At 41.5% G+C, this 22224-nt stretch overlaps 1 protein-coding gene across 3 annotated transcripts in view; it reads left to right on the forward strand.

The window, feature by feature from the left end:
• Positions 1-6505: 6505 nt before the first annotated feature.
• Positions 6506-22224, forward strand: part of MCCC1 (methylcrotonyl-CoA carboxylase subunit 1) — a 58566-nt gene continuing 42847 nt past the window's right edge. The window contains exons 1-4 of one of the 3 annotated variants that reach the window (XM_020879941.2): positions 6506-6689; positions 13421-13467; positions 14096-14232; positions 16592-16687. In XM_020879941.2, the coding sequence (XP_020735600.2) occupies positions 6601-6689; positions 13421-13467; positions 14096-14232; positions 16592-16687 (369 nt within the window). In that variant the 5' untranslated portion in view covers positions 6506-6600. Of the gene's footprint in view, positions 6690-6998; positions 7525-13420; positions 13468-14095; positions 14233-16591; positions 16688-22224 lie in introns of those variants that run through there. The other 2 variants (XM_070466342.1, XM_020879942.2) reach the window with 2 other exon arrangements.

A 22224-nucleotide genomic window follows, 5' to 3' on the forward strand; every position in this document is an offset into this window, starting at 1 on the left:
GGTCCAACTTTCACATCCGTACATGACTACTGGAAAAACCATAGCTTTGACTATATGGATCTTTGTTGGCAAAGTAATGTCTCTGCTTTTTAATATGCTGTCTAGGTCTGTCAAAGTTTTTCTTCCAAGGAGCAAGTGTCTTTCAATTTTATGGCTGCAGTCACCATCCACAGTAATTTTGGAGTCCAAGAAAATAAAGTCTGTCACCATTTCCACTGTTTCCCCATCTATTTGCCATGAAGTGGTGGGACCAGATGCCATGATCTTCGTTTTCGGAATGTTGAGTTTTAACTCAGCTTTTTCACTATCCTCTTTCACTTTCATCAAGACGTTCTTTAGTCCCTCTTCACTTTCTGCCATTAGGGTGGTGTCATCTGTTTATCTGAGGTTATTGAAATTTCTCACATTAATCTTGATTCCAGCTTGAGCTTCATCCAGCCCAGCGTTTCTCATGATGTACCCTGCATAAAAGTTAAGTAAGCAGGGTGACAATATGCAGCCTTGTCGCATTTCTTTTCCAATTTTGAGTCAGTCCATTGGTCCATGTCCAGTTCTAACTGTTGCTTCTTCATCTGCATACAGACTTCTCAGGAGGCAGGTAAAGTGGTCTGGTGTTCCCATCTCTTTAAGAATTTCCACAGTTTGTTGTGAGTGGTAAAGAATCTGCCTGCCAATGCAGGAGACATAAGAGATGTGGGTTTGATCCCTGGGTTGGGAAGATCCCCTTGAGGAAGGCTTGACAACCCACTCCAGTATTCTTGCCTGGAGAATCCCATGGACAGAGGAGTGTGGTAAGCTACAGTCCATAGGGACTCAAAGAGTCGGACATGACTGAAGCGGTTTAGCACGCACATAGGCACAAAGGCTTTAGAGTAGTCAATGAAGCAGAAGTAGATATTTTTCTGGAATTCCCTTACTTTTTCTATGATCCAGTGGATGTTGGCAATTTGATCTCTGGTTTTTTTGCCTTTTCTAAATTCAGCTTGTACACCTGGAAGTTCTCGTATACTGTTGAAGCTTAGCTTGAAGGATTGTGAGCATTACCTTGTTAGATACTTACCAGATACTTCAGTTGGTAATATACTTGGGATTTTTCTATTAATATTCATAAATGAGGAAATTGAACTATAGTTGTATGTGCTATCTTTGTTAGTTTTTGGTAACAATGTTATGCTCACTTCATAAAAACGTCAGGTTGATTTACTCCTCTCCCTTGGTTCTTGTCTTATCACAACAAATATTTAGAGTGATGGACTAAACAGTTTAAAACAACAGACAAGCTACAATTCAGTTCAGTTCAACCAAACAGATATTATACTAGATGGACACTCCCAAGGGGGCACTCCTTGTCCTTCTTGTCGATCAAGCTGCTTGGTGTTCCCCTTTAATACTTTCAGTCTTCTCCTTTTGATTACGCCAGTGCAAAGTAGGGCTTATATCCACCACCAATCAATGAAAGGGATTGCAAAGAGCACGTGCTCAAGGCCAATTGACAATTACAAGTTATATAACAGCATGCTGTGCTGTTTATGTCTTCTTATGTGTCTTCACTTAATTCAGTCTGTTATAATTAGATGTGCAATATTCATGAGCCCTTAATGAACTCCTAACTGTCTAACTACCTAAGGTTACTTGGTAAAGCCCCTGTGGTTATTTTGTATCCATTGGGTGTTTGTGTGGAGTTTCTCTGGTATTTTGTAGTATATCTATGAGCTCTCCTGAGTGTGTCTGGGATAGAGTTTAGAGATCAGTTTAAATCGCTTTCAGCCAGGCCTCCCCTCAGTTGCTCATGTCTAAGCTTCCTACATAACAACTAGAGTTTGGAAGACTTCCAATTTTTTCTTTGTTAAGGATAAGTACTTGGATGCAATCTCAAAAACGACAGAATGATCTCTGTTAGTTTCCAAGGCAAACCATTCAATATCATGGTAATCCAAGTGTATGTCCCGACCAGTAATGCTGAAGAAGCTGAAGTTGAACAGTCCTATGAAGACTGACAAGACCTTCTAGAACTAACACCCAAAAAAGAAGTCCTTTTCATTATAGGCAACTGGAATGCAAAAGTAGGAAGTCAAGAAATACCTGGCGTAACAGGCAAATTTGGCCTTGGAGTACAGAATGAGGCAGGGCAAAGCTAATAGAGTTTTGCCAAGAGAACGCACTGGTCACAACAAACACCCTTTTCCAACAACACAAGAGAAGACTCTACATGTGAACATCACTAGATGGTCAATATCAAAATCAGACTGATTATATTCTTTGCATCCAAAGATGGAGAAGCCCTATACACTCAGCAAAAACAAGACTGGGAGCTGACTGTGGCTCAGATCATGAACTCCTTATTGCCAAATTCAGGCTTAAATTGAAGAAAGTAAGGAAAACCATTAGATCATTCAGATATGACCTAAATCAAATCTGTTACGATTATACAGTGGAAGTGACAAGTAGAGTCAAGGGATTAGATCTGATAGACAGAGTGCCTGAAGAACTATGGACAGAGGTTCATGACATTGTACAGGAGATAGGGATCAAGACCATCCCCAAGAAAAAGAAATGCAGAAAAGCAAAATGGCTGTTTGAGGAGGCCTTACAAATAGCTGAGAAAAGAAGAGAGGTGAAAAGCAAAGGAGAAAGGAAAGATTTACCCATCTGAAAGCAGAGTTCCAAAGAAAAGCAAGGAGAGATAAGAGAGCCTTCTTCAGTGATCAATGCAAAGAAATAGAGGAAAACAATAGAATGGGAAACACAAGATCTCGTCAAAAAATGAGAGATACCAAGGGAATATTTCATGCAAAGATGGGCACAATAAAGGACAGAAATGATATGGACCTAACAGAAGCAGCAGATATTAAGACGAGGTGGCAAGAATACACAGAAGACCTATCCAAAAAAATCCTCATGATCCAGATAATCACGGTGGTGTGCTCACTCACCTAGAGCCACACATCCTGGAATGCGAAGTCAGGTGCGCCTTAGGAAGCATCACTACAAACACAGCTAGCGGAGTTGATGGAATTCCAGCTGAACTATTTCAAATCCTAAAAGATGATGCCGTGAAAGGGCTATGCTCAAAGTGCCAGCAAATTTGGAAAACTCATCAGTGGCCACAGGACTGGAAAAGGTCAGTTTTCATTCCAATCCCAAAGAAAGGCAATGCCAAAGAATGCTCAAAATACTGCTCAATTGCATTAATCTCACATACTAGTAAAGTAATGCTCAAAATTCTCCAAGCCAGGCTTCAACAGTATGTGAACTGTGAACTTCCAGATGTTCAAGCTGGTTTTAGAAAAGGCAGAGGAACCAGAGATCAAATTGCCAACATCCACTGGATCATCAAAAAAGTAAGAGAGTTCCAGAAAAACATCTACTTCTGCTTTACTGAATATGCCAAAGCCTTTGTGTGGATCACAATGAACTGCAGAAAATTCTGAAAGAGATGGGAATACCAGACCACCTGACCTGCCTGCTGAGAAATCTGTATGCAGGTCAGGAAGCAACAGTTAGAACTGGACATGGAACAACAGACTGGTTCCAAATAGGAAAAGGAGTATATCAAGGCTGTATATTGTCACCCTGCTTGTTTAACTTATATGCAGAGTACATCATGAGAAACGCTGGGCTGGAGGAGGCACAAGCTGGAATCAAGACTGCCAGGAGAAATATCAATAACCTAGATATGCAGATGACACCACCCTTATGGCAGAAAGTGAGAACTAAAGAGCCTCTTGATGAAAGTGAAAGAGGAGAGTGAAAAGGCTGGCTTATGCTTAACATTCTGAAAACTAAGATCATGGCATCTGGTACCATCACTTCATGACAAATAGAAGGGGAAACAGTGGAAACAATGGCTGACTTTATTTTGGGGGCTCCAAAATCACTACAGATGGTGTTTGCAGCCATGAAATTAAAAGACACTTACTCCTTGGTAGGAAAGTTATGACCAAACTAGACAGCATATTAAAAAGCAGAGACATTACTTTGCCAACAAAGGTCCATCTGGTCAAGGCTATGGTTTTTCCAATAGTCATGTATGGATGTGAGAGCTGGACTGTGAGGAAAGCTGAACACTGAAAAATTGATGCTTTTGAACTGTGATGATGGAGAAGACTCTTGAGAGTCCCTTGGACTGCAAGGAGATCCAACCAGGCCATCCTAAAGGAGATCAGCCCTGGGTGTTCATTGGAAGGACTGATGCTGAAGCTGAAACTCCAATACTTTGGCCATCTGATGTGAAAACTGACTCATTTGAAAAGACCCTGATGCTGGGGGGTGCGGGTGGGTGTGGGGATGAGAAGGGGACAACAGAGGATGAGATGGTTGGATGGCATCACCGACTGAATGGACTTGAGCTTGAGCTAACTCTGGGAGTTGGTGATGGATATGGAGGCCTGCTGTGCTTCAGGCCATGGGGTCGCAAAGAGTCAGACACAACTGAGCAAGTGAACTGAACTGAACTGATGAGTCAGACTCAATAGCATTGAGGTCAACTAATATTCGCCATTTTGGTGGCCTTTCCTTGTAAGTTAAGGTGAGTCTCATGCTTTGGAAGTGGAAACGAAGGTAGTAGGAACATTAAGCCTTTGATAATATTCTCTTGTTCTTCCCTGGTACTGCTTTTACTTAGATTTTTTTATCTCCAAACCTGTTTGGGTACATTTTATTTTCTTGTCTTAAATATCATCCAGTTCATCCAAGTTTTCAAACTTTGATAAAAATTGAGCAAAATAGTCTCTTAGAAATTTTTTTCTATACATGTACCTTTCCCTCACTTAAAAAAAAAAATCATAGCACATGTGCAGCTTCCCCCTTTACTTCTAATTGGTTAACAATTTTTATTGATTTATTTGAACTTCTGGACTTAGTACCTCGATAGTTCAGTTCAGTTCATTTCAGTCGCTCAGTCGTGTCCGACTCTTTGTGACCCCATGAACCACAGCACGCCAGGCCTCCCTGTCCATCACCAACTCCTGGAGTCTACCCAAACCCATGTCCACTGAGTTGGTGATGCTATACAACCATCTCATCCTCTGTCATTCCCTTCTCCCCCTGTCCTCAATGTTTCTCAGCATCAGAGTCTTTTCAAGTGAGTCAGCTCTTCACATCAGGTGACCAATCAGCTTCAACATCTGTCCTTCCAATGAACACCCAGGACTGATCTCCTTTAGGATGGACTGGTTGGATCTCCTTGCAGTCCAAGGGACTCTGAAGAGTCTTCTCCAACACCACAGTTCAAAAGCATCAATTCTTCAGCGATCAGCTTTCTTTATAGTCCAACTCTCACATTGACTACTGGAAAAAACACAGCCTTCACTAGACGGACCTTTGTTGACAAAGTAATGTCTCTGCTTTTTAATATGCTGTCTAGGTTGGCCATAACTTTTCTTCCAAGGAGTAAGCGTCTTTTAATTTCATGGCTGCAAACACCATCTGTAGTGATTTTGGAGCCCAAAAAATAAAGTCAGCCACTGTTTCCACTTCTATTTGCCATGAAGTGATGGTACCAGATGCCTTGATCTTAGTTTTCAGAATGTTGAGCATAAGCCAACCTTTTCACTCTCCTCTTTCACTTTCATCAAGAGGCTCTTTAGTTCTTCTTCACTTTCTGTCATAAGGGTGGTGTCATCTGCAAATCTGAGGTGATTGCTATTTCTCCTGGCAGTCTTGATTCCAGCTTGTGCCTCCTCCAGCCCAGCGTTTCTCATGATGTACTCTGCATATAAGTTAAATAAGCAGGGTGACAATACACAGCCTTGACGTACCCCTTTCCCTATTTGGAACCAGTCTGTTGCTCCATGTCCATTTCTAATCGTTACTTCCTGACCTGCATAGAGGCCTGGATAGTAGTTTTTCAAATTCATTTGTTTCTCTTTTAATCTTTACTAATGACTTTATTCTGCCCTGCTTATGTATTTTTTTCCTAACCCTTGAATAGGATGGCTTACTTTCACTATAACCTCCCTGTAATCGCGGATTTTAGCTATCTCAAATAAGCCTCTATATGTAGTCTTTCCAGTACTTTTATTTTCTAGATATTCTTTATTTCTGTTCTGACTTCCTCTTTTCAACAATGAAAACACTCTTTAAAAAGCTCGGGTTGTTTTAAATTTTAGCTAATTATCTTATTTATTTTAACCGTTCTTGAGACCACTAGAGAATTTTATCTTGCTCTCCACTCCGTTTGATTTTCTTTCCCATGACTCTGCCTCGCCAGCTTCCTCGCGGTTTTAATAACAAAGGTCAGGAGGAGGCTTCCAGAACCAAGGAACGCCCAGGGCCAAGAGAAGGGACAGCAGCCCTGATTCCAGAGAAACTGAGGATGCAGCGATCCCTCACGAACTTGTGCAAAGGGCGAAGAACCACCCTCCCACACCCCCGCGGCAGGAGACCCGACTGGCCAATCACCGCCCCCAAGCCCTGCTCTGTTGTTTGATTGGTTTTGGTGGAGACGCCCCACCACACTTCGGTCCGCCTATTGCTTGGTTTTGACTTGTACGGTGGCCGGCGGAGGACAACAGAGCTGTGCAGCCGAGACAAGTTTTTGTAGCGAAGGGGCCGCAGCTCGTAGCTTAAGCCGTCAGAGAGCGACGCCGCTGCCCGGACATGGCGGCGGCCTCTGCGGTGTCGGTGCTGCTCGTGGCGGCGGAGAGGCACCGGTGGCAGCGAGTCCCGCGCTTGCTGCTGCCGCCGAGGTAACGGCGGCTGGAGGGGCGGTGGATCATTGTCGCGGCTGAATGTGAATGGACTCGTGCGCGCTGTGAGAGGCGCAGGGGAACCAAGGGTGGAGGGGGAGGAAGGGAGGAAGGAAAATTCTAGCCCATCCCGGGGGGATTCCCTTCTATGTCCCTTCCACACATCCCCACCCTTCAGCCTTCTGCCCATTTTGTAGAGGGTGGAGCTGGGCTTGCCTTCTCTCGCCTCGGGGGTGAGAAAAACGCTTGTACGGCTGCTATCCACTCACACTGTGCTTTCACTGCTTTCAGTCTGCGGCGAGCTTTGTTACAATCCCGCTTCTGGTGAAGACCGAAGGAGCCAGCGACTTGCCCTAGACTGCACTGCAGCAGTGTGTTAGTTGGTCAGTCGTGTCCGACTTTTAATAAGAAATGGCGCCAAGATGCTAAGGGCTCTTGGAGTTCTTGCCCTTCGCTGAGATAAATCAAGTTAAAAACAGCAAACTTATCGTCCGGGGGCTGAGAGTTTTTGTCAACAGCTTTGTACATATCAGATATGACTCACTCTAGCAAACCTGACTGCTGATGAATTTCACATTTTAAGCTTTGGCGCTTATGGTAAAGAACCCGCCTGCCAATGCATGATCCTTGTGGAGCGGGTTGGGGTGCGGGGGGGAGATCCCCCGGAGGAGGGCACTGGCAACCCACTCCAGTATTCTTGCCTGGAGAATCCCATGGACAGAGGAGCCTGGCCAGCTACAGGCCATAGGGTCTCACAGAGTCGGATGCGACTGAAGCAACTTAGCACGCACCCACGACAATAACTTTGGCAGTGAAGATACCCCCAGGTTTCCAGGTAGCAGACTTTAACTTCCTTTGCCTTCTCTTCCCACCTCCTCTGCTTCCTCCTCGTTTATCATTCTGGAAAGATAGTATAGCTTAAGGGGACAGACTCTATGCAGTCAGAGTGCAGGGGACTGAGCTTTGCTCTTCACTGGGTGTGTGTAATCTTGGGCAAGTTACCTACTTCAGTGCATCAATTTCTTTATCTAGGAGGAGGTGATGATACTATCCCTAGAAGAGACAATACTAGTATCTTGGACCATGCTTATTAAATGAATTAACATTAATGTAAAGAGGCTTAAATAGAATAAATAGAATTAGAACTATTTGTTTATTCTTAAATAGAATCTGATGCATATGAATCCATCCATAGATGTAGCCTTTGCAGACTCAATGATTTAAGTCCCAAGTTTTTTGTTTTCTCTTATAGTCCCAAAGTTATTGTATATATGTAGATTTTCAGTTATTTAATTGTGTAGGACTAGCCCCAAAGTAAAATATGATAGTGAAAGCAGTGTTAGTGCTCTTCTCTTTCTCCTGATTTTTTCTTAAGTTTCCAGGGCTCTTCAGGATATTACACAGACTCATTTTCTCTCACTTCCCTCTCCCTCTCAAATTTTTACCTATTAGGTATAAAACTATTCTTAAATAGTCGTCACCCTGGAAAATGTTAGAGTTGTTAATGGCATGCAGAACTAAAATCTTCAGTATATAGGGTGTTTACATGTCTTTTCTTTTCTTTTTTTTTTTTTTAACATGTCTTTTCTTTCTTTCTTTTTTTTTTTTAAGAATTAGAATTTCCTCCTAAGTGACACTGGGAAACAACTGGAGGAGGAGTTGAGCAGGGAATGCCATGATCTGATTTATTTATTTGTTATTTTTTAAGGATTTTATTTCTGTTTTTAAAAAATATTTACTTGGCTCTGCCAGGTCTTAGTTGCAACATGCAGAATCTTTTAGTTGGAGCATGCAGAATCTAGTTCCCTGACCAGGGATCGAACCCAGGCCTGTATTGAGAGCACCAAGTCTTAGCCTCTGGACCACCAAGGAAGTCCTTCTTTACATATTTTTTTTTTTTTAATGGGAGGCTAATTACTTTATAATATTGTGGTGGTTTTTGCCATACATTCACATGAATCAGCCATGAGTGTGCATTTACATATCTTTTTATGTCATGATTTTGTAGTAACTCAGAAAATAAATCTAGTCTAGTGGTAGAATTTTTTAAGTGAGGATAAACTAGTGTAGAAATTCTTGAATCAGGGTACAATAATCACATGAAAGCAAGTTCTTAATGTTTTTTAAGCCATTTTAAATTGTAAATGGTGAAAATGGAGTAGACCAGTCAGAATGTTGTTGGTATAGAAGATTATAGTTAAGTGATGTGTGTGGGGTCTACACTGGAAAATATCTACACTGGAAGATGGCAGAAGAAGACTTTAGTTCAGCAATGTCCTTAAAACAGATTCAGAGTTTTAGCTGGATTTACCAAAAAATTGCAATTTTATAGACACTTGTTCAGGACAGGCCTTGAATCTGTCTGAAGACTGTGATAGGAAGAGACTTTGATCCTGGCCTCACCACTGAAGCTGAAGAAAGCTGTCAGGTGATTGGAAAGATGTGGGAAAGCAGTAATGTCCTGAGAAAACCTTCTTGTGGAACTCAAGTGCCAAAGCTATGGGTCTTCCCAGGAACCGTTCGTGGATGTCAGCTTCTGACTGAGTATGCATCAGAGGGCGATGAGTTCTGGTCCACTCTAACAATCTAGCCTCTTGCATCTCTGCCCCAGTGAAAGGCTAGTCCTATTCAATTACATTTCTATACATACTATTGATATATATATATATGCTACACATATGAATTACACAGTATCTAATATCAGTTCAGTTCAGTCACTCAGTCATGTCTGACTCTGTGATCCCATGGACTGCAGCACGCCAGGCTTCATTGTCCATCACCAACTTCCAGAACCTACTCAAACTCATGTCCATCGAGTTGGTGATGTCATCCAACCATCTCATCCTCTGTCATCCCCTTCTCCTGCCTTCAGTCTTTCCCAGCATCAGGATCTTTCCAACGAGTCAGTGCTTTGCATCAGGTGACCAAAGTATTGGAGTTTCATTGTCAGCATCAGTCCTTCTAATGAATATTCAGGACTTATTTCCTTTAGGATTGACTAGTTTGATCTCCTTGCAGTCCAAGGGACTCTCAAAAGTCTTCTCCAACACCACAGTTCAAAAGCATCAATTCTTCAGTGCTCAGCTTTCTTTATAGTCCAACTCTCTAGATTTAAGGACTAGATCTGATAGACAGAGTGCCTGATAACTATGGACGGAGGTTTTTGACAGTGTACAGGAGACAGGAAGCAAGACCATGCCAAGAAAAAGAAATGCAAAAAGGCCAAATGGCTATCTCAGGAGGCCTAACAAGCATATGTGAAAAGAAGAGAATCGAAAAGCAAAGGAGAAAAGGAAAGATATATCTATTTGATTTCAAAGTTCCAAAGAATAGCAAGGAGAGATAAGAAAGCCTTCCTCAGTGATCAGTGCAAAGAAATAGAAGGAAAAAATAGAATGGGGAAGACTAGAGATCTCGTCAAGAAAGTTAGAGCTACCAAGAAAACATTTCATGCAAAGACGGGCTCAATAAAGGACAGAAATTGTATGGACCTAACAGAAGCAGAAGATATTAAGAAGAGGTGGCAAGAATACACAGAAAAACTGTACAAAAAAGATCTTCACGACCCAGATAATCACGATGATGTGATCACTCACCTAGAGCCAGACATCCTGGAATGCGAAGTCAGGTGGGCCTTAGGAAGCATCACTATGAACAAAGCTAGTGGAGGTGATGGAATTCCAGTTTAACTATTTCAAATCCTAAAAGATGATGCTGTGAAAGGGCTGCACTCAATATGCCAGCAAATTTGGAAAACTCAGCAGTGGCCACAGAACTGGAAAAGGTCAGTTTTCATTCCAATTCCAAAGAAAGGCAATGTCAAAGAATACTCAAACTACTGCACAGTTGCACTCATCTCACAGGCTAGCAAAGTAATGCTCAAAATTCAAGCCAGGCTTCAACAGTATGTGAACCGTGAACTTTCAGATGTTCAAGCTGGATTTAGAAGAGGCAGCAGAACCAGAGATCAAATTGCCAATATTCACTGGATCATTGAAAAAGCAAGAAAGTTCCAGAAAAACATCTGCTTTATTGACTTCACCAAAGCCTTTGACTGTGTGGATCAAAACAAACTGTGGAAAATTCTGAAAGAGATGGGAATACCAGACCACCTGACCTGCCTGCTGAGAAATCTGTATACAGGTCAGGAAGCAACAGTTAGAACTGGACATGGAACAACAGACTGGTTCCAGATAGGGAAAGGAGTACGTCAAGGCTGTATATTGTCACCCTGCTTGTTTAACTTATATGCAGAGTACATCATGAGAAATGCTGGGCTGAATGAAGCACAAGCTGGAATCAAGATTTCTGGGAGAAGTATCAGTAACCTCAGATATGCAGATAACACTACTCTTATGGCAGAAAGTGAAGAAAAACTAAAGAGCCTCTTGATGAAAGTGAAAGAGGAGAGTGAAAAAGTTGTCTTAAAGCTCAACATTCAGAAAGCAAAGATCATGGCGTCCGGTCCTATCACTTCTTGGCAAATAGATGGAGAAACAGTGGAAACAGTGGCTGACTTTATTTTTTGTGGCTCCAAAATCACTGCAGATGGTGATTGCAGCCGTGAAATAAAAAGACGCTTACTCCTTGGAAGGAAAGTTATGACCAACCTAGACAGCATATTAAAAAGCAAAGACATTACTCTACCAACAAAGGTCCGTCTAGTCAAGGCTATGGTTTTTCCATGTCATGTATGGATGTGAGAGTTGTACTATAAAGAAAGCTGAGCACTGAAGAATTGATGCTTTTGAACTATGGTGTTGGAGAAGACTGTTGAGAGTCCCTTGGACTGCAAGGAGATCCAACCAGTCCATCTTAAAGAAATCAGTCCTGAATGTTCATTGGAAGGACTGATGTTGAAGCTGAAACTCCAATACCTGATGCAAAGAGCTGACTCATTTGAAAAGACCCTAATGCTGGTAAAGATTAAAGGCAGGAGGATAAGGGGACAACAGAGGATGAGACGGTTGGATGGCATCACCGACTCAATGGACATAAGTCTGAGTAAACTCCAGGAGTTGGTGATGGACAGGGAGGCCTGGCGTGCTTCAGTCCATGGGGTCGCAAAGAGTTGGACACGACTGAGTGACTGAACTGAACACATTCAAAGGCTTTGGCAATGTCAGTAAAGCAAAAGTAGATGTTTTTCTGGAACTCTCTTGCTTTTTCAATGATCCAGAGGAGTTGGCAATTTGATCTCTAGTTCCCCTGCCTTTTCTAAATCCAGCTTGAACATTTGGAAGTTCTCAGTTTACATATTGTTGAAGCCTGGCTTGGTGAATCTTGAGCATTACTTTGGTATCGTGTGAGATGAGTGCAATTGTGCAGTAGTTTGAACACTCTTTGGTATCTAATATACGTTGTGCTTTTTTATGGCCTGCTTTGTAAAGGATCTAAAATGGTTAGTTCTTGGGATTTCCTTGGTGGCCCAGTGGTTAAGAATCTGTACTCCCAATGCAGGGGTCCTAGTTTGGATCCCTGGTTGGGAAACTAGATCCTACATGCTGCAACAAGGACCCAGCACAGTCAAATACATAAATAAATATTCCCTTATGGTCCAGTGGTCACAAGACTGCTTCTGCTTCAGGGAGCATGGCTTCTGTTTCTGATTGGGGAAGATCCCCTGTGCTTTGTGGTGTGGCCAAAAGAGTAAATAAATAAAATGGGTAGTTCTTTATAACCATAGTTTTGCCAGATCTTCCAGATATGGACAGAAAGGACAAAAGTAGAATTACTTCTGCAGTTTGTTGGTTTCTCAGTGTATTCTTTTTAACTGACACCTAATAGGCATTGTATGAATCTGGCCTGCTTTCTATCAGTTCTTGGTTAGTTTCAATGTTAAGTTACTGTATCAATAGGTATCATAGAACTTAACGTTGTTTTAGACATTAATGAACTTCTCCCTGGTTAACACAAATCATTAGGCTTCCTGCTTTTCCAATTCTTATTTATATAAAAATTGTTTCTTGAGATAGTGAAAAAATCTTCGATGTTAATTACTATTGTTGGTGGCTCTGCAAAGCTTAACCCCTCCTACAAAATCTTTTTCCTTAGTATTTATATTTTTTTTAGGGGGGAGTAATGAAAAAAAGATCGAGAAATGCTGATGTAAGTGACTTGCTTGGCATCACCAGCACTCTTTCTACTGCCTTTGCTCAGCTCGTTCCCTTTATTTCTCTGGGCTTAGTTGTGCAAACCTGTCTTACCAGAGGAGTGAATTAGATCAGTATTTTTTCAACTGTAGTTTGATCAATGTTTTATTTAATAAAATGGAATAGAACAGGAACTACTGAAACATAGGGAACTTTTCCTTTCTTGAAACTTCTGTGTGTGTGTTGGATTGTAAAGTTGAACATAGTTTTTACTTTGGGTTCTAGTGAAAAGAGTTTGGAAAAAAAGCTCAACTGGATGATCTTGAAGTACCTTAGATTTCTAATTGTCTCTGACTCCAGCCTCTTTTGCCAGACTCAGAAGTGAGCAGAGCAGGTTAGGTGGTCTGGTCAAGGACATGGAGTGTCAGGGGAATCAGTCAGAACTGTAATTTTTGATTTCTAGATTTGTTTTCTTCCTACAAAGAATATCTTATTAAATCATGCTGTAGGCTTTAAATTTAACTAAGGTCTTATCTGGACTTGATTTAAGGTTTTTAAAAATTGAGATTCTTCTGAAAAAGCAATGACAGATCTTATATATCCTGTTTAATTATAATTCCATTTGGATTCATTTTATAGGGGATGGGCTTGGAAGCAAAGAACAAGGAAGTATGCAACAACCACAGGTACTGACAGTGTCTTCTGTTTGACTTTGTTTCAGATTGTGAAGTAAGAAAAGGAAAGGTTTAATTATTTAATGTGTGCATAATAGAATATTTTTATATATTTAACCCACACCCCTGTGTACAGAGGGATAGAAGCAATGGAGCAGAGTGACGAAGAGCTTCTCTCATTGTGGAGTGAAGCTAACCTGGATCAAATCCTGGAGCTAGCATTTCTTTTAGCTGAATCGTTAGCCCAAGTTTGTGTGCCCCACAGTGAAGCCAAATAAACCAAAACATTGAAGTTTGGAGCAGAGAAAGGTTTATTGCAGGGCTTATGCCTCAAAAAGCCCCAAGCTCCCCAGAAGAGTTTCAGCACAGCATCTTTAGAAGTCAGATGAGGGAGATGGGTCTTATGATATGTGATGAGCTTGTGCTCAAGTCTCTGGCTGATGGTGAGGAAACAGGGTGATGCCACAGGGTGATGTCACATTATCAGTCATGAGGCTCTAGGAGTTCTGGGGTTATGTACTCATGGTCACCAAGAAATTAACCAGTCCCCCACAGATACTGAGGGACAACTATATTTTGCATTCTCATTCCTTAATTCCCTAGTAATATTTGTATATGGTTTTCATGGTATTTTAAACAGGACAAAACATTTCCAAGGTCCTCATTGCAAACAGAGGAGAAATTGCCTGCAGGGTGATACGGACAGCCAAAAAAATGGGTGTACAGTCTGTGGCTGTTTATAGTGAGGCCGACAGGAATTCCATGCATGTTGACATGGTACGTTTTTAAAAACCAGAAGTCAAATATTGTAAGTGACTTATTTGTTTATTGTGTCAGTATTTTACTTCTTGGGTGACAGTTTATATTTGTTAGTGTTAACAGTGTCTAAGTAGGTAAGTTCAACCTGCTCAGTAATAATTTATCTTGGGAACCACCCATGACACCAGTGGAACTAAATTGTGTGCTCAGCGGTGTCGTTGACTTATAGGCAAGGTCCCGTTTCATCAAGGGTTGATTCAGAGAATGCGGCTGACCCCCAGATCCCACTGTCCATGGCACACATCCAGATCCTTGATTTACCAGAGGAAGGACTGAGGTCAGACTTGGCAACTGCCACTTACTAGGCAAGGGATATTGGACAATTCACTTAATGTTTCTGAGCCTTGACTTAACTATAAATTATAACTGAAAGGACCTTACTCCCCTGAGGTTTGTGATTGTTATTGATTGTTATTAGCTATTAACACCAGACAGAACCCAACCATGGATGAATTTAGCTACTGGCCTTCTTTCTGGCTGCAGCAAGCCTCCAAAGACTGACAGAAATTCCTGGTGACCAGCTTCACCTGGGCTTTCCACGCTGCACAGCAGGCCCATGCAGCTCTGACTACTTTCCCCTCAGATTCTATCTGGAACCCATTTTGCTCCATTCTGGCCTCGGAGTCTCCCTCTACCACCTGTTATCACCTGATCATTCATAGAGGACTCAGGACTGAGCTTCCTGCCGCAGAACCCACTCACTTTTTCTGCATCTGTCCTCTCCCCATCCACGGCCAGTTGTCTTCCTGTGCTATGGAATCCTTCTGTCTCCTACCAGGAATCTTCCACTTTCTCCTTTTCTCACTGCACTCTCACTGTAGATCGTATCATCAGCTCCGTTGGTAAAAACTTCCAAAAGTGAGTTTCTAGCCCAGGCTTCCTTTTGAATGTGGTACGTGTCTGTCCAGTTCCCCCTGGATGGGCACCAAATCAGTGTGTCCGAAATTGAACTCATCACCTTTCATCTCTACTGAAGCTGCTTTTCTTACAGACTTCCTTAACCCAGTAGATCGCAATACCATTGCTTATAAAAATAATAATGCCAGAGATTCGGGGGTTGTTTGAATACCTCCCATCCTCATCTCCAGTCTACATCATTCCCCGTGCCCCATCCAGACAATCCCCAGTTGTTGTTAATTCTGCTTCTCAAACATTTCTTTCCACTTCTCTCTGCCCTCTACCACCTGCACCTTAAGTCAGAACCACTGTCGTCTTCACCTGGTCAGATGCTGTAGCCTTGTATGTGGTTTGCCTACTTCTACTCTTGACCCCCTCCCACAGTATTTTCTACACTTCAGCCAGATTGATAGCTTGAAAAGCAGATTTTCATGTTACTCCTATGCAAGATGAATACTATTCAGTGTTGGTTAATGTGGTTAGAAATTAACTTGTTGATAGAAATGTATATTAATGACACCATTTCAAAGGGTGATTAACCAGGAGTGATTAAAATGTCATGTCTTTCACCCAACCCTGCAAACACTCCTCTAGATCTCCGTCCAGAGATACACTCATACATGTGCCCCCAGAGTCATGTACAAGATGTTGCTGGCATCCATTTGCCATTATGGCTTAAATGTCTGTTAAGAGGTACCTGATTAAATGAACTAAGGTACCTCCCTACTGTGGAACTTTATGCAATTGTTTCAGAAAATGAGGTAGACATGTGTACTAGCAAGGAAAGATGTTCTGTTAATGAAAAAAGGAATTGCAGACAATGACTCTAGAGTTTACCCCTATTTGTGTAAAAACAAAAACTAAAACTGTTGTATGGTTATATAAATATGTTCAAATAAATAGGAATGTGGAAATGGAAAGTTATGTCCACAGGGGTTACTTCTGGTCTGCTTCAAGAGACGCTATGATTATGTGACAGTTTTAAGGGACAGTGTAAAATAGTTCACAAATGTATAGAAGGAGTATTATCATACTGTAATAATTATATAAACTTCAGAAAACTTTGTAATTTTATTTCTTGCTGTATAATCTGTTGTATATTTTGTCTGTTTTCAAACTGCATTTTTGGCATTAACTACATTTAAGGTTACTGTTGTTGCTAATAATAATGCTGTGACTAATGCCTCTTGTTTCCTAACCCAGGGCACTTTTAATTTCACTCTTGTGTGTTTTATTCATAAAAAGCCAAGTTTTGGTATCTCGTGCAAAAGATTCCAAACTGGCTAATTTTTGTAACATAGACATGAGCTGCTGCTGCTTTCTCAGTTCTTGCGTGTTCTTAGGCAGCCGGCAGTTCCGTACAGTGTACTCATGTTTCCTAGCTGTGTGGTCTGTTAAGCCTGTAATATTCTTTCCACAGGCAGATGAAGCCTATCTCATCGGCCCCGCTCCCTCTCAGCAGAGCTACCTTTCTATGGAAAAAATCATTCAAGTGGCCAAGATCTCTGCCGCACAGGTAATAGAGTTGTGGAGAAATCTGCATTGCAAGAGGAATAAGTTTTGTACAGTTTACACAAAGTTACTTATTATTTAGAGAACTCATTCTCTCTTTTTAACTATTCCTAATGTTTTTACATTTGATTATGGGGTTATTGTAAACAAGATGTGTCCCTTCTCACTCATCAGCCACTCTACCTTGTTACTGAATCCTGTGCACTTTAGATCTTTGAGGAAACAGGTAGAGGGAGGTTTTAATTACATATTTAAGAGGGAGATCCTCTGTCTTCCAAGAAATCCTCTATCTTCCAAGACAGGTCCTAGGAACATCAGATTCTTTGGGAGAAATAGATGGTGCTTTAAATTATAAGGAAAAGTAGAATCAAAAAAGGATTCTTTTTCCCTCTTGACTTTCCAGTCTCATTCCAGGGCCCTGCTCCCTGGTTTTTCAGTATCTCAGGCTCAAAACTTCACTGTTATTACATCGCTCATCCTTCAAAATAAAACAGGAGCCAACTTTTCTTGACTCTTTCTTTGAATTGTCTCCAGAAATTGTTCTTTTTAATCACACAGCCAGTCCTTACAATCTCTTATCTGGATTTTCTGATTCTCATCTGATTTCCCTGCTTCTAAATCCCCTGCCCATCCAATGAGTTGTGCTAGGCAGATCACTGCTAGCAGTTGCTTTTACTATAGACAGATGTTTCGTAAACACTTGTTTCATCAATACCACCTACTCTTTATTTTTTTCTCAATAACTTACCCCCTGTCTCATCCTATTTCCCAGTGAGTAAATCTCCAGTGGTTACAAGATAAAGTTCAAACTCTTCAGCCTAGCATTTGAGAGTTTTTCCAGTATTTGTCAAAACTTAACCTCTCATCACCAGTTCTTTATTATGGCTACAGTGAACTTTTCTCCATCTTTACACATCATGCTTATTTCTCTGAGCATTTGCTTATATTGTTCTATGTGCTTAAAGTACTCTTTCCCCCTTGACATCTCATTCATGCATTTATTCGCTCAGCAGGCACTATTTGGTCTCCTGCTTTGTGCCAGCTTCTAAGTGTGAGTGCAGCAATGACTGACAGAGTTTATACCCTGTGTCTAAAGCTACACTCTGTAGCTTTTTTTCTGGATGAGGCAGAAAATAATGAAACAAGTTCAGTTCAGTTCAGTCGTTCAGTCATGTCTGACTCTTTGCGACCCCATGGACTGTAGCATGCCAGGCCTCCCTGTCTATCACCAACTCCCAGAGTTTACTCAAGCTCATGTCCCTCGAGTCGGTGATGCTATCCAACCATCTCATCCTCTGTCGTCCCCTTTTCCTCCCGCTTTCAGTCTTTCCCAGCATCAGGGTCTTTTCAAATGAGTCAGCTCTTTGCATCAGATGGCCAAAGTATTGAAATTTCAGTTTCAGCATCAGTCCTTCCAAAGAACATCCAGGACCGATCTCCTTTAGGATGGACTGGTTGGATCTCCTTGCAGTCCAAGGGACTCTCAAGAGTCTTCTCCAACACCGCAGTTCAAAGCATCAATTCTTCAGTGCTTAGCTTTCTTTATTGTCCAACTCTCACATCCATACATGACTACTGGAAAAACCATAGCTTTGATTAGATGGACCTTTGTTGGCAAAGTAATGTCTCTGCTTTTTAATATGCTGTCTAAGTTGGTTATAATTTGTCTTCTAAGAAGCAGGCATCTTTTAACTTCTTGGCTGCAGTCACCATCTGCAGTGATTTTGGAGCCCAAGAAAATAAAGTCTGTCACTGTTTCCATGGTTTTCCCATCTATTTGCCATGAAGTGATAGGACCAGATGCCTTGATCTTAGTTTTCTGAATGTTGAGTTTTAAGCCAACTTTTTCACTCTCCTCTTTCACTTTCATCAAGAGGCTCTTTAGTTTTTCTTCACTTTCTGCCATAAGAGTAGTGTTATCTGCATATCTGAGGTTACTGATACTTCTCCCAGAAATCTTGATTCCAGCTTGTGCTTCATCCAGCCCAGCATTTCTCATGATGTACTCTGCATATAAGTTAAATAAGCAAGGGTGACAATATACAGCCTTGACATACTCCTTTCCCTATTTGGAACCAGTCTGTTGTTCCATGTCCAGTTCTAACTGTTGCTTCCTGACCTGCATACAGATTTCTCAAGAGGCTGGTCAGGTGGTCTGGTATTCCCATCTCTTTCAGAATTTTCCACAGTTTGTTGTGATCCACACAGTCAAAGGCTTTGGCAATGTCAGTAAAACAGAAGTAGATGTGTTTCTGGAACTCTCTTGCTTTTTCATTGATCCAGCAGATGTTGGCAATTTGATCTCTGGTTCCTCGGCCTTTTCTAAATCCAGCTTGAACATCTGGAAATTCACTGTTCACATACTGTTGAAACCTGGCTTGGTGAATTTTGAGCATTACTTTACTAGTGTGTGAGATGAATGCAATTGTGTGGTAGTTTGAGCATTCTTTGGCATTGCCTTTCTTTGGGATTGGAATGAAAACTGACTTTTTCCAGTCCTGTGGCCACTGCTGAGTTTTCCAAATTTGCTGACATATTGAGTGCAGCACTTTCACAGCATCATCTTTTAGGATTTGAAATAGCTCAGCTGGAATTCCATCACCTCCACTCGCTTTGTTTGTAGTGACCCTTCCTAAGGCCCACTTGACTTAGCATTCCAGGATGTCTGGCTCTAGGTGAGCGATCACACCATCGTGATTACCTGGGTCGTGAAGACCTTTTTGTACAGTTCTTCTGTGCATTCTTGCCACCTCTTATTAATATCTTCTGCTACTGTTAGTTCCATACCATTTCTGTCCTTTATTGTGCCCATCTTTGCATAAAATATTCCCTTGGTATCTCTAATTTTCTTGACAAGATCTCTAGTCTTTCCCATTCTATTGTTTTCCTCTTTTTCTTTGCACTGATCACTGAGCAAGGCTTTTTTATCTCTCCTTGCTATTCTTTGGAACTTTGCATTCAAATGGGTATATCTTTCCTTTTCTCCATTGCTTTTTGCTTCTTTTCTTTTCACAGCTATTTGTAAGGCCTTCTCAGACAACCATTTAGCCTTTTTACGTTTCTTTTTCTTGGGGATAGTCTTGATCCCTGCCTCCTTTACAATGTCATGAACCTCCATCCATAGTTCTCCAGGCACTCTGTCTATCAGAGCTAATCCCTTGGATCTGTTTCTCACTTCCACACTATATAATTGTAAGGGGTTTTATTTAGGTCATATCTGAATGGTCTGTGGTCATACCTGAATGGTTTTCCCTACTTTCTTCAATTTAAGTCTGAATTTGGCATTAAGGCATTTAGATCTGAGCCACAGTTAGCTCCCAGTCTTGTTTTTGCTGACTGTATAGAGCTTCTTCATGTTTGACTGCAAAGAATATAGTCAATCTGAATTCAGTGTTGACCATCTGATGATGTTCATGTCTTGTGTTGTTGGAAGTGAATGTTTGCTGTGACTAGTGCATTCTCTTGGCAAAACTCTATTAGCCTTTGCCCTGCTTCATTCCGTACTCCAAGGCCAAATTTGCCTGTTACTCCAGGTGTTTCTTGACTTCCTACTTTTGCATTCCAGTCCTCTCTAGTGAAAAGGACTTCTTTTTTGGGTGTTAGTTCTCGAAGGTCTTGTAGGTCTTCATAGAACCATTCAACTTCAGCTTCTTCAGCATTTCTGGTCGGGGCATAGACTAGGATTACTGTGATATTGAATGGTTTGCCTTGGAAATGAACAGAGATCATTGAGCCGTTTTTGAGATTGCATCCAAGTACCGCATTTCGGACTCTTTGTTGACTACGGTGGCTACTCCATTTCTTCTAAGGGATTCTTGCCCACAGTAGTAGATATAATGGTCATCTGAGTTAAAGTCACCCTTTCCAGTGAATGAAACAAGTAAAGTACTACTATAACTAGGAATGTTGTACGTGGTGGGAAGAAAATAAAGCCGGATAAGGGGTTAAAGACTGGTTAGGAAATGCTTTTAAATATTTATTTAAAAGTGCGGTCAGCAGAGGCCTCTCTGAAGAGGTGCCAGTTGAACAGAGACCTGCCTGAAGAGAAGGAACCAGCCATAGAAGTTCAGTCAAATGGGACTGCCAGGACACTGAGATGAGCATAAGGTTGGTGTTCAAGAGACAGAAATACTCGGTGTGGATGGAGGGAAGGCAGTGAAGAGCTGTGTCATTCAGGATCCTGTTAGTAAAACAAATTCCACTAGATATTTCAACGGAGGGGAATTAAGTTAGGGTTTAGTTCCACCAGTTGTCTAGAAGGACTAGAAGAGAAAAAAAGTATGTCGAAATTACCTAGTGATAAAAACTTACCTCTTTGACCAGGGAAGAGGTTGGAGGAAGGACCTTCTACAGCTCTTCCTCAGTTTCTCTATGGAGGGGCCCTACCTAGGAGCATGAGTCTGGTTTCGAAAATTCCAGGAGAGGCTCATCACCGGAACTGCTGGTGAGGGCTATGGAAGAACAGAGAGCTTCCCTGGGTGCCAGTTTCCCTACAGTGACCCCTGCTGGTAGAACCTGATAGGGAAGCAGCTGTCCAGAATGCTAATTGGCAGAGGCTGGTCGCCAAACTCAGTGGAAGGTCGGGTTTGGAGCTGGAAAACCAGCAAGACTCAGGAGGAAAGTGGTAGATGATGAAGCTGAGAAGGGTAGAGGCAGCATCTTTTAGACTACTATAGGCCTTATTCAGAGCATTAGTAAGGAGTTTGCATTTCATTCTAAATAGCTATTGGAGGATTTTAAGCAGAGAAGTGAGGTGATTTGATTTAATCAAATCACCCAAAGATCTTTAATAAGATCTTTGTGGCTGCTGGTGGGGAATCAGCCAGTGGAAGGGGGCAAAGGTGGGGTGAGAACAAAAGCAGCAGTCAGGATAATTAGGAGTCCATTGCTATAGGCTTGCTCTTCACTAGCACCTGAATTCCTGCCTCTAACAATTACTTTCATGACTCCTCTGGTCACATTGATGTCTGCCTTTTCCTTTAGCATTTGCTTTCCAGTTCCAGTCATCTTTAGATTTAATTAGCTATTTTCTTGTTTAATAATTTTAATGCACATCACGACTCCCTGACTCCACTGTGCTCCGCCTAAAACAAGAACCCACATCTGAGACTTATTTTCTTTACCTCCCAACATTCCTGTTACCTGGCACAGGGAGGCATTAATTTGAATTAATGAATATATGCAGTTGTTTTGTGTTTATGTGTTTCTGCATCAGTGTTCTCTTCTTTATAATCAGAGTTTCTAGACTGAACAATGTAGGCATTAATTTGTAAACACAGATATTTAAAATTTGCTTGTTTCTAAAACTTTTTAATTATCAATTGGAGTAAAAGGCCCTTAGGAATCCAGGCACTTTAATGTAATTGTCACTTTGTATCTATTGCGTGTTTGAGCTTACATGATACAGTATTATTACCACCATTTTACAAGTGTAAAATCTAATGCACAGGATACATGTTACCCAAAATCATCCAGTCTCACTATTCAAAGTGTGGTCCATGGCTTCATTTGGTTGAAATTAGGCTGTTAGGCCTCACTTCT

This window comes from Odocoileus virginianus, chromosome 4 (genome assembly GCF_023699985.2).
Source record: "Odocoileus virginianus isolate 20LAN1187 ecotype Illinois chromosome 4, Ovbor_1.2, whole genome shotgun sequence".
In the NCBI taxonomy this organism is placed as follows: domain Eukaryota; kingdom Metazoa; phylum Chordata; class Mammalia; order Artiodactyla; family Cervidae; genus Odocoileus; species Odocoileus virginianus.